This window comes from Battus philenor, unplaced genomic scaffold (assembly GCF_028537555.1).
Source record: "Battus philenor isolate CCGP_79_NKW_IND1 unplaced genomic scaffold, ilBatPhil1.0.hap1 SCAF_1, whole genome shotgun sequence".
NCBI classification, from domain to species: Eukaryota; Metazoa; Arthropoda; class Insecta; order Lepidoptera; family Papilionidae; genus Battus; species Battus philenor.
In genome coordinates this window covers 3,410,447-3,424,337 of record NW_027181661.1, presented here as the reverse complement: position 1 = coordinate 3,424,337, position 13,891 = coordinate 3,410,447, and the positions used below count along the sequence as shown (strand labels likewise).

Here is a 13,891-nt window from a genome sequence, read left to right as displayed (position 1 = left end):
AGGAGCTCTTTGAAAAGATCTAATAAACGTAAAAATGTAAAGTGTATTTGATTTAATATTATCTATTATACACCCTAGGGTACATTTAAATACTTTCATAATCATATTCAAAAAAGTACAAATGGCGGTAGTATGTATATTTCTTTTCTAAGTTTTTCCTATTTGCTAACCTAAAATACACGGCTGTTATTAAAGTACGGAACTATGTAGTTACCTTATGACAAAACTTCTTTTCTCTCTTGTAAGAGCTTCCTCAAGTTTCTGCTTTCCATCTGGCTCGTCTGGGATCAAAAGTTCTCCGTTAGGACCCAGTATATCACTTCTAGGTAACAGCTGGTCTCTAAGTAATTGTCGATCTTCTTCGTGGATGACATCAAATATATTTTGGCCGATCAGATCCAGCTGTTAAAAAGTAATTGAATGCTTGTATTATGTATATTATACCATTGAACCGATCACTAGCATGAAAATTGAAAGTTATATTCACGTGTTGAAACCATTACTATTTTAATTTTCGTATTAGCGGGCGTAAATATAAATTAAAAATGTAAACGAATATGCTTTATTAACTCATGAATTAAATCCTACGCCCTCGGGCTTTGAGAGAAAACACGACAAGTATTTTACAGCGAGGTGTTTCCACTGTGCGATTAATTTTTAAATCGATAGTTATTTTATTTTAATGCGTATTACGTCGCCTTTCGCTCAATAACTCTAACCAGTGCCATTGATAATAATGTGTAATTTATGATTTTTTGAAAATTTTTTATTAACTGAAGTAAAATTTATTCATGTGCCGCAAGCTATAAACCTCCTCCAAAGATATCTTTGGAAAATATACCATAATCGCCACGCCTGGCAGGCGGGTTAGCGACCGCAATGATATTGTGGTACACAGAGAAAGCTGCTGTTCATCCTCTGGAAAGTAGATTGTGAGCAGTGGCAATCCTATATAATTAATGCATAAATTGTGAATTAAAAAAGTCTGTATCTCGGGAATTAAACCCGTGACCAGATTGCAAGTTTCATTCCTCTGTCGCTGAGCTATCACTGCTGACTGCATAATTATGCACGTGCAAATTAAAAAATATTATAAATGGTATTTAAATAAAACAAATGAAATATTTTTTCAATTCCACTTTTTATCCTTTAATAATCAGTTCCTTTTAGTCGTAGACGTAGGTTTATATATTTGCAATGGGACTTAGGTTGGTAGCACCCAGCGAATAATCACGGTGGAACACATAAACATCCATATGCTATTACTAAAGAAGAATGAATTTGTTAAAATAATAAAATTTTGATTAAAACACAAGCTGTGATATTACAATGAATGGTTAGGTATTGATTTGTCTCAATGTAATAATTTAAAAATACACAAGAGGACGCTTTTTAAATAAAAGTAATAATCTTTTTATGATAAAAATAAAATAAGCTATGTTTTAGTAAGATTAACGAATACAAAATTCTTAAAGTTTTCTTTTTAAACATAATATAATATCATTTATACATTTATCATAAAAACAGATAATCATTCACATAATACATATTACAACAAGAATTAACCCTTTAGCAGACATAATTGATGGTTAGAAAGTTTCCTTAAAGAGGGTGCGAAGCTTTACGCCGTAAGTCGAAGGTCAAGTGCGGAGACGTTGAGGTCAAATGTCTTTCATAGTTCGCTGGCGATCGACACATAACATGTAGCATACAAACATACGTGTGTATCGTCGCAATGCATAGTACGAAATATGTGAGACGAGCTTATAAGTTTTAGACTTAGTTATTTCATTATACAGGGTGATTGGTTAAAGATGTAAAAGGTTGAATATATGCTTATTTTCTGGCAAATAATATACGATATACCGTGGTATAAAAATCAATGGTTTTAGATTTTATAAACAATGGTACTACAGTACAGTATGAAAAAGCGTTGTCTAAATTCAAAGTTGTTCACCATCTGTCCCTGAAGATTTAATACTATTAGAAGAATTGTCGCATTAAGATAGAAAAAATAAATTAATGTAAAATATTTCAGAGTGACCTGAAGTGAATGAACAGAGTAATTGGAAATAAGTTTAAAGATCTTTGCTAATAAATAAATTGCATTCACATCTTTATAGCTTTTATATAAATGTAAATATATTAATTTTGTTATATTTAATATTAATTATCTTTTATGTTATCTGTGGTGGTCGAACGTGAAATATGTAATAGAATGTCATATCAGAGAGCTGTCAGCCAAATCAAGTGTAATAAAGAACATTAAATATTGTTATTTGCGCACAAACTCTTGTTTTAAGTCACTATATAATATTATATATATATAATGACGTAAGAAAGTTTTGCTAAAAAAGTTTTTGGTAAGAGATTACGTAATAAAAACGTAAATTTATATGCATATTAAGCATAATATCTCATAAATTAAATTGAATAGTATTACATAATTTTTTGTTTAAAAAATTAGAAGAAAGTTTATTATAATAAGTGTTATAATTATGCTCTTAAGTGGCCAGTTCGTATTCCATAATTTACCTGTAGCTTCATAATAAAGGAAATCAGATATAAAAACACGGCATGCAACAATTGAAAGTGCTTTCATAAACAAAGATTGCTACCGTATCGATGCCCTCCACGACGGGGGATGAGGGAGGGTGGCTGTGGGATTGGGGTGTTTTGATGTTCGGCGCCACAAAGTGCCCCTTACTCGGGGGGTGTACCTGTTGATCGTTTCAATATTTCCATCCGCGGCTTAATACCTAGTTTGCTAATTGAATTGATTTTTAATAATTTACGATTATAAGTCAATTAAAAATTAATTTCACTAAAGAACATAAAAAGATTTATAGCAAATATTATTATGTAATAGTTAAGTAATAATTTTTCTAAACCAAAGATATAATTAGTTTGCGACCAATGTAACTCTGAATTAAACTTAACTGATTCTGTCAATATTTTTGTTGAAATAAAAAGTAACGAAATTTAAAAAAAAAATCTAAATGATCATCAATCTATTCAATCACATGTTACATACCAATGCAAAGATGTCTCCAAGAGGTAAGGGACATTAAAGGGACGTTAAAGGTTTCAAATTAAGCGTCATATTTGAGATACCATTGACTTGTAATGAAAAAAAATAACTAAACATCATGGCAAAATATCAATCTGGATCGGGACATTTCCATTGTCCGGATGCGTTCATAATATATTATTATGTATCATATATGTTTTTGCATTTATTTCTGTTTAGTCTATGATCGAAACATGCCATAGAGGTCGTTGAACCAAAATAAATGCAATTGCTGAAAATATATGAGTTTCTTACAGGAGTCAGATCAGGAGTTTCTTCCGACATTTTTTTCGCTAACCTTTTCCGAATTGGTAGTAATGTTAGACGGGTAATAGCAACCGACCATGCCAAGGTCCGGCTTGTCGCTCTGGAGTCGGAATGTTCAACGGGTTGATACCAAGATACCCTCATGGCCATAGCCTTATCTCTATACAAAGCCTCCGATGCGATGTAAGAGATCGGCAACCAGTCGGCCACTTGAAGGCTACTACAACTAAGAATGGGTTTTAGGTAAAACGTTCTGCCCTACTCCCACGCAGCTGCGAAATTTGGAAATAACACTTGGGCAGCAGTGCAATTTAGGTAAAAAAAATCAAACACTGGTTTCTTGATGTATAAGATGTATGTAGAAAAATACTACAACACGTTTGTAAATGCTAATAGGAATGTCACCTTTTACAACTGAACGGATCGACTCGCATAGCCTTTGCAAGTCAATCGTCTGTAAAGGCGTCTAGGGTAACCCCTGTTACATTTGCATATTACGCATTTGCATGTTACGTTTCATACGGAGTTAACCATAATATTATCATGTTTACGTCTCATTTACTATAATACTATACTTTAATGTAAACTAAAAAAGTAAACTAAACAAGTTTACTTTTAAGAGGACTGTTTTCGGAGTTTCGTTGTGAGATTGAATGAGAAAAGATGAGATCCGCAGAAGAAACTAGATCAGCGTAGAAGAATTGCTAGTCTGTAGTGGCAGTGAGCGGGGAACATCGACAGTCCAACCGAGGCCGTTGGGGATGAAAGTTCGAGTGGCGATCACGAGGCCGTAGACGTGGCGTGGGTAGCCTCCACTAGGTGGAGCGACGACATAATTGAGGCCGCAGATAGTCGCTGGATACGGGCAGCGAAGGACATGTAACCGTGGGGATCTTTGAGGGAGGCCTATGCCTTGCAGCGTGCATTCTTAGAAAAGAAGAAACTGTCTGTCGTATGGACAGATTTAAAAAAGAAAAATCTAGGGCAAACTTGCTTCGCGGTATGTTATTTTACTATCTCCCGCTCGCTTCACGTGTCCTGGCTTTTATATGAAGATAATCTTTGAGTGGTATTTTCAAATATATAAAAAAAATGACTAAGTTTTGTACTTAAAGGGAGTAAAGTAGTTTTATTTGTATTTTAATGAACGCTTCCTTAACTCCCTTGCCGGTGTAGTTTTGTAAAATCTTCTGACCCCGAATCGGAGAGGAATATTCTTAGTAAATTAGTCTTTTAGACTATCGTTCGAGGGATACCATGATTAGTCAGCATATAAGTTGAAACTTATAAGATAATGGGAAAAAGGTATATAAGCTTTATAGGGCTGAATGTAAAGCTTATTTGTCAGTGAAAATCTATACTCTGTATAAAGTGAACACGATGATTTTTTTTGATAGTAAACAATAAAAAATTCTTAAAAAGCTTTTTTTATTATCTTAAGACTATTTATTATTTCTGAAACCATTGATTAAATGCTTTAAAATAATTTTACTGGTTAGTACTCGCACTCTTGGTTTTTAAACATTCTGTTGACAACATATCGATTGAGGTGAATTTTATATTTGTGTAAAATCAAGATAGAAAAGTGTGGGCGACCCTCGATGGCTTTTGTACGGGAACGAAGCTTGGAGGTTTCAGACAGTATAAGTCGACATAACGAACTCTTGTTAACATAAGAACAAATTTGCGAAGGCGTTTTCCCAGTAGAATATATTGGAAAATGAAATATTGAAAGTTCATACACAGATTGCTCTGAAAAATGTTACATATTTTTTAATTAGAATGCGATCGGTCAGTTAGTCTGGTCAGCCAGTACTATAAACGCAAACGTAGAAGCATTATTGATGCCTAACGCTACGGCGTAAAGTCAAAAGTCTAGTTTGAATCAAAGAGATCCCCAGCTGAGAAATCTGTGTTCATCGACGATCGTTAAATTGGTTCATCGACGACCTTTAAATTGATCCTAAATAAACAGTGCTAACATCAAGATAATGCTCTGTATCAAAAGAAACGATGATAACAATAGACGTATTAGGCTTAGAATTGTTTCACCACCTACCGTGCGCTCCAAATTTTGGCCCTTTATATCTATGGAAGATTAAGCAACTGTTCAACAGGAAAAAAAAGAAGTAGAATGGAGAGACGATAGACGAAACTGAGGCTTCTTTTAAGAGCAAAGAGAACAATTTCTCTTCTAAGTTAACTAGTTCTACCCCACGGTCTAAGAAGTTACGTGAAAAAAAAATCGTTTTCCTTACACCGGAGACTTATTAGAGTGTATCATAATCATATCGCATGAATGGAATAAGCGTAAGGGCGCGGGGCGAAGAGAGGGAGACACTGTGTGTACGGCTTTATCGTTGGTAATTCAGTCGCTGTGTAGCATTCGTCGAACGAGGAGCGCATGTAGTGATATAGCATTTTCATATGGTCATAATACGATTACAGTGCATATGTTATTAAAAAAATCATTTTTAATCATACCACTGCAATGTATTGACGTCAAATTGTGTTTACTTCAAATGATAAAAAGCCGGACTTGAGAATAACAGGCGAAAGAAACAGCTACAAATATTTTTTAAGGAATATAAAATTACATATTTAATTATAGCTTAGAGGCATATATATTTTTCCCAAGGAGTATTATCTTCTATGAAGTCATTGTAAAATGCGGTAATTAAAATTGATACAGTTTTTTAATCTATTTTTAGAAGCTTTCTGTTCATGAAAATTATAATTATGTAATATTGATTCGATCAGTTGAGAATATAAGAGATTAGTTATTAAGGTGTTAGTAAGAAAGAGAATGTCTTAACTCTTCCGAAAATAAGATAGCGGAATACATTTCATCAAAGAGACCCAAAGTGTGAGACTACGTTTTTGTGTAAGTCATCACACGCAAGTATTGTTAAATCATCATTTCATAATACTGGTCAACGACAAACGTCCGCTCTCGAAGAAAGCTCCGCAGCGACTGAACTCATATCCAAGCAGTTCATATAGTTTTCCTCTCACCGCTTCACCCCGCGTGTCAATACAGCTATTTCATTCACAGATTAGGATAAACAAAGACACTCACTCTTTTGTCTGTTACGTTACTCGATTTCGGCGTATCTATTACATTTCGATATAATAATCAGTTAGCAACAATGACTTGTTTTTTTTTGTCTATATGCAAAGACTATAGGGAGTCTACACAATCTTTACTCGTTATAAGATACATCTCGTTCTAGAAAGTGATTCGAATCAGAACTAAAAAAGGAAGATATCTAAAGTGTAATATATGCAAACTTCTATACTTCTACCACGAAGATAATTAAATATAAAGTATAGTTTCCCAAATAATAATATAGTACTATAACTCATCGTCGTAACTAAGACACGCCTCTTGGCCAGTTAGATAATGTTATATTAGAAACTTACGTTTACATTGACCAGTTAAATAAAACTGTCGGTCGAATATTTTAAAAACGAATTCCTCATCTATTGGCTTCAAGTTATGTAACAATTTTACTTCCACGATTCATATTTCTGGTACCTTGTATAGTAACCTCTATTTTATCGATTACCCAGTTTTTGTCGATCCTTTCTATTTTAAAAGATCATAAAATAAAATTTAAATAGATTTTAACGTATCTATTTTTAACAAATCTCATTTACAGTGATATAATAATCGTGACAATCATCTCATTCTATTTGGGTTTTTACAAGTGTTCCAAATAGTTAGTGCGAAATCAAAGAGCTATAACAACAGTTGTCTCCGAGAAGGAAGGATACTAGTACGAATTGATTAAGAATATCCAGTATAAATATTGGTCAATGTGAACACACCTTTATAATTAACTATGAAGTAATTAGTGACACAATGAGGAGTAACAATTTTCATTACGAAGGTACCAATAAATACAAAAATAAACCGCTTCTAGAAAACCGGTCGGGTCGATTTCTAATCGCTGGTAAATAAAGCTAGTGAGCTCATTTTGTGTGGGTTTATTTGGAACGTCCACTACTAATTGACTTCCATGTCCTACTAACATTCCACTTTTGGGCAGTCTATCTTCGTTTACCTTTTCGTATATTTTTATAATTATAAGCGCTAGTATTATCAATTGCATTTGCATTTTCTCTGTAGATGTTGTTGCTGGTAGCCCTAAGGCTTTTACAGCTTCATCTGAACTGAGTTCACGGAGCGGAAGGGTCCGCGAACTTAAAAAGTTATAAATTAGAAAAATAAAGCTGGTAGGGCGCCTAACAGTTGCACGGTGACGTTCGCACGTAGCAGAGGCTCTTGGAGAGTAGAGCTTTGATGGGATGTGTTATTGATGTTAGCTTGCGGCTTGGGATGGCAGCGTGGACCACAGGTGAGTCGAGGAGGATCCGGATCCAACCACGGTTCGCCCGCACTTTTCGCGATTAGGGAGTGGGCGGCCGCTCTCAGTGGTGCTGTGAGGTTAGCGCTTGCATTGTTGTGAATATCTGCAGCGGGTGTGGTTTGGCGAGTGTTTTGTGGGAACCCTATGATGGGCGTGTGGAGTACGTCTTCAGAACGTCTCTTGGTCTTTACTGAGGTGCGGGGGGAGTAGCGTGAGGCGCTTGCTAAGAGGGGGTTGGGATGTGAAGAAGTCGACTCAAAGTAAGTTTTGAGCAAGCCCGAAATAATTCCTGGACCGTTGGCAGTTTGAGGTCGCTTGAAGGTTTACATTGCGCTGAAACCACTCCGACCCGGTTATTATCAATTAATACTTCTTGAATAACTTATTTACTATTTCTTAAATTAAAATGTCAGCAAATTGCATTCCAAATATAAATATATTTGTAATGTTGTACAGAAAATAACTTCAAAAAGTAACTCTGAAAAGAGATGTTTTTCAGGTTCAATAGCGTACTTAGGGTTAGATGTTATTTTCCAAATATGAACGCTATTTTGGACTGACGAGCGCAATATAGAACGTCATCCCAAGACCCTGTTAACATCATCGGATGATGCTGAATACTGGCTGCTTCTAACAGGTTCTGTTATAAATCAATGGAATTCTACACCTCGTGGACGTTCATCACCCATTGCAGTGGATAAATATGCCTCGAAGAACGCCACGATTACCGGTCGTGCGCTAAACGCATCCGGCGCCTACATGCGGCTTTGTCTATTTTTATATTTGACATAGGTCCACTTAGAAGTGGTCCTACTCACGCCGCGTCTATCAGTGACTAGTCACAGACGACAACCTTTAGGCTTCAACAGTCCTCTGTTGCACGAGTTATGTATCTCGCCTGCTACCATTTCAAAGGAGCATTTCTTCGAGTTACGTCGGCGATCTTAGTTCTGGTTCTAGGTGATTCTTTTCGTTATCGATTTATCAAACCATTGAAATTATTTTTATATTGCTACTCAGACGGGTGTGGGAGGATCACTAACGAATCGCGACACTCCTTTCAAAAATACATCGTAATATACAATTTCTGATAAAGCTATTCCTGTACACTGTCGTGGCTCCGCGCTTTTACTTCTAAGAAATCAACCTTAAATTTTTTTATTTCAATGCCGTACGACGAATTGAATATTTTTAGTCGTGACCTGTGTCAATTGTTACACGTGTATAATTTCGTGTTTTTTCAAACTAAGAATATACAGTTTTGTAAATTATATAATTACCTAATAAATTTACTTTGAACATTTTGTAACCTAAGGTGGTACTATGAAATCATGGCATAAGACTACCCTATAAATTGAGAATGTTAAAAACAGTCGCCTGTACACCCGTCCGTGGCGTCTTCAAGAACGTTAAGGCCTCTGCGGCCATTATACGCGCTATGAGGCCCGATCACAGCCACGATATTTTTTAAATATATAATTAATGAAAGCACAAAATACATCTTGTTTTAATCATTCACAGATGTAGCATAACATGTCATTAAACCAGCCATCATGAATATCTAGTACATTATATTATATTACGTATTTATGATAGTTTTATTTTTTTATTTAGCAAATACTTATTAATTTTTCTACAAAACGAATCTACAGGATGATGTGTTATGGGTGTATAAGCTTCTAATAGGTTAACGTATAGCGCATTTGCTGTCAATTAATGTAGAGTACTATCTAAAAATAAGTGGATTTTAAGAAAAAGCGTCTTTAAAATTCGATTTATTACATTATGAAATTAATTGTTCTTTAATGTGCCTCGACAGATTAGTACTTCTAGAAATTATTGGCTTGTCGCTTTCGAATATAAATATATCATATTTCAGAATGATCACTTTATAGTTTTACTGGCTGACCCCGCAAACGTTGTTTTGCAAAAAAAAGTTTTTAATTAACAAATGTAAGATAAGGGTTGATCGTAGAGGGGTGAAAATTTAGGTTTGTATGTATTTTTGTATGCTGTATCATAATAAAATAAAAATCAAAAAAATGGTCTAAAAAAATTAAAAATTACATTTAGGGGTGGACCACCCTTATCACGTAGGGGTATGGAAAATAGATAGTAGCCGATTCTCAGACATACTGAATACGCATGTAAAATTTGGTAAAAATCGGTCAAGCCGTTTCGGAGGAGTTCAAGTTCGAACACCGTGACACGAGCATTTTATATATTAGATTGGAGAGATGATAAGATAGAGATGTAAAGGCGTTTTTTTTTGATAAATGACCTGAATATTTAACAACGCTAATAACTTATCGTCCTGTAAAGTTCACTCGCGCTCAGGTATCATGATTAGATCACATCAAAATAGAAAGCAGTGTTTACAAGCATTTAAGAAGATGCTGTATGTTTTGCAGTTTTTATAAATTATTACCCAACCTTTAGATCAAGTGGTGTATTTGACAGTGATAAATCACAATTTTCTTCTTTCCTATATATATATGCTATATATATATATATATATATATATATATATATATATATATATATATATATATATAAATATATGTATATAGCTATGAAATAAAATAACAATTATATAAATTAAGATATAAAAACAGAATCCACTTAAATAGGACTAGTAATTACGTCTTGTTCCAGATGTTAGTATATACAAGTGGAATAAGTAATATTCTTACCTCGCCATATCCGAGATACTGTTGCACATTTTGAGATACAACAACAACGACTCCTTTATAAGTGGTAGTCAACATGAATCCTTTCAGAAGTCCGAGCAGAGCACGCGTCGAGGAGGCCGTGAACTGCCGGTCTTGGTTTATAGAGTCGCCAAACACTGTTAAACAAGAAATATTTCAATTATAATAAAAATATAAATATCACTCATTGTGAAAAACCGAGAACTGTTCTATCGATTATTGTATATTAACCGTCTGTCGCTCATTTTTCGAGTCTCACTCTCTTTTGCCAAAAAACATGTTATGGACATATTTTATACCTACAAGAGCTATAGTTTGAAAATATGAATTGTAATGTTTTGTAAATTGTAAATTGTAATTGATCAAAAGGTTGCGTGGTTATATCACGTCGGGGTCACCAGTTGCGGTGGAGTTTAACAGATGAGGTAGGCAATGTTAGAGACAATACGTAACAATAATTTTTGTGCTCTAGGCACAAAAATTAAAACTTTTGGATGAAAGATAGACAATTTATTTTAAAAGTCATCCGCTTACAACTTCAGACACACCAACGTCGTAAAAATATAATTGTCATGTAAATAAAATAATTTTTACATAAAGCTTTCGCCACTCATTTGTAAATATTAAAAATTGATTCAAAATTGATATAAGACAATCTTTAATTCCATATTCCATCAAATTCACAAACAACAACACATATGACAAATTCGCCATTTTTTATGTTTTATAATATTTTTCGGCGTGAGACGCGGTTTTTCGACCACCGCCTGCAAATCATACGCCGCGCGTCCTTAGTTTTTGCGCATGCGTAGACCGAAGGATTGACAGATAAGTTAAAGCATTTTGACAACTATTATTATATATAGATTATTTCGCTACAAATGGTCAACCGTTTTGATGATGGAATTTTGTAAAATTCGTTTTAGCTGGCTTCTAATTGGCGAATGAAATGTTCCTATCAAATTTCAATTCCAGTCAAATTTCAAGGAAGTCATAAGAACGCTCAAGGTCACAGGTTTCGCTACAACGTAGCTCATAGTATAGCGCATTTGAAATGGAAATGGATGGGGTACATTGCATCGACCGACGACATAATGAAGATCGCAGGGAGTCGCTCGATTTGGGCAGCGTAATATCGATCGTAGTGGCGATATTCGGGGGTCGCCCATACTTTGCATTGGGCATCTATCGGCTGAAAGAATATTCCTTATGATTCTAGATATATCGTGATGAGGAATTTCATACAATATATAAAATAATATATATATGGATAATTAAAAATGATTTAATGCAGAAACACTTAATTGACATTAATTAACATTTAGTTTTTATATTTATATTTTTTTCATAGAGTTTTACATTAATAAAATTTTACATTCCGAACATTTTTTTTGATGTATACTTTAATAAAGGCTTAATTATTAAAATTAAATTGCGTTTTCATAAATGTTTCCGATAAATCAGCTTGAAAATCATTCGCGAAATATTTCTGAAAAAATGTTTTCTTAAATTATGTTTATAATGCAGACAAAGACTTTTTAAATAAACTGACTCTGAATCAAATTACTTTGTTATGGAATAAGTAACCAAGAGTTAAATTAACATGTTATATTAAAAAAAAATAAAAAAAATTTCATTGTTATAAAGGTATTTAGTGAAAATTTGTGGGGAAAGTCGGTTTGGACCGCACAAAAGCCAACTAAAAGCCTTATTTAACTAATTAGTGAGGATTATGAAGTATCGGTATAATTTTTTAAATAGTGTCATGAATTATATTACTTGTAAATATTATAACTATACATAAGAAAGTAACCAAAGAACGCTATATATCGCACAGAACGGATGATCGCTGGATCTCTGTGGAGACTTTGGATCGGCAAGCAGGATGTACGACGAACACATATTGCGGACACATCACCTTGTTAAGATCTTTAGAATACGCTACATGCTATGTAAGAGGTCTACGTTCAGTAGCAGACATATTGCCACTGAAACGATGACAGTTATAACCATTTTTATTTAAGTTACTTTTTCTACTGATTTATATGATTTTTGTCTGACATAACTATGTCGTAAAAAAAGTGCGTTTGAAAGAGTGCTTAACTAAGCACTCTTTCAAACGCACTTTTAAGCAATTGAAGTCTTAATAACCGTGGCAGGGGTCAATGATAGTTAAAATATTGCGTTTATATGGGTCTTAGTTATTTTTATTGGCTTATTTTAAAATTAACTAATATTTTATTTTTAATATAATCTAATACCAAAAATGGAGTCATGGTATTTTTTTAATACATTGACACTCTCTGAGTTCTTTAAAATAAAATTTATTTAACTTATTTAATGTTTCCACGTTACTATCGATGGCATTAATTTTAGGAAGATTGAGAAATTTATCCTATGTAAAGTTGTAATTGGCAAGTTATAGCTATTATATTATTTTCTGGTCGTAATTATTTTAAGGAAAAGCTTGTGTATTTTTCTTACATTTTTATTTATTATGTTTCTCCCGTCTTCATTTATTTTTGTTTACACACCTTTACTGAACATGTATAATCGTATCAACTAATTGACCGTTATAAGCTTTCCACAAAGACATCTATGACCAGTTGGCGATTGTAAAGTTGTATTATGTTAAGCAGAGGACGCTGCTGCCTATTCTCCGGAAGTTCGTTTGTGAGCATTGACAATATTATATAATGAATGCACAAAGTGTGAATTACATAAAATTGTATTACGGTAATCGAATCCGCGACCTACAATCGCAAGTTTCAGTCGTCTTCCGCTCGTCTACCACTGCTCAGTATATATCGCATAAGAAGTGTGTACTTTATATTCATAAATAAATAAAGTCAAGCTAGATACTTAAAGCCCACATTTGTTTTAAAATTTGTTTACTAGAGCAAATTTTACATTTTGTAAAGATGTTTAAATTCGTTTTTGACAATTTTGAATGTCGAACGAGACCTCTGGTTTAGGCGACTCTATCGATGTTATCAAAGCGATTTTTGTAAACAAATTCGTTTGCAATTCCAGCCTTTGGCGTTCTGTTAATTGGTTATCTCCACAAGCTCTTTGTACTGCGTAACTTTGGGTACACGCGCGGAGCTTGTTGGACGTGGTGAATGTCGGCGGTATCTTTTGTTCTTTTGATTTTGTCGAACCATCTACTACATACGCGATTATTACACGGTATAAATGACGAATGGTATTTTTTTTCATGCTATTTAAGTTAGTGAAATTCAAACGTGTTCGATGTTATACGTACAGCAATTTCCAACTTGAGTTGTACTAGTGGTATAGCGGTACGTAAGATCCCACTGGTGTAAGTGAATATTATATAGATAAATAATCCACCTCCTTCATAGACGATGAGGATGGACGATGGACGATGAGGACGAGGAGGGACCTTTTTCCAAAAAAAAAAAAATTGAACACCAAGTTACGCTAACAGTGCCTATTTTGGCTGAGCT

At 34.0% G+C, this 13,891-nt stretch overlaps 1 protein-coding gene across 1 annotated transcript in view; it reads right to left on the bottom strand.

The window, feature by feature from the left end:
* LOC137924874 (uncharacterized) overlaps nt 1-13,891 on the bottom strand; it is a 122,729-nt gene that overhangs the window by 24,929 nt on the left and 83,909 nt on the right. Inside the window, exons 3-4 of the mRNA XM_068768285.1 lie at nt 10,404-10,558; nt 215-402 (exon numbers count right to left, since the gene is read on the bottom strand). Coding sequence (XP_068624386.1) covers nt 215-402; nt 10,404-10,558 — 343 coding nt within the window. The remainder of the gene's footprint in view (nt 1-214; nt 403-10,403; nt 10,559-13,891) is intronic.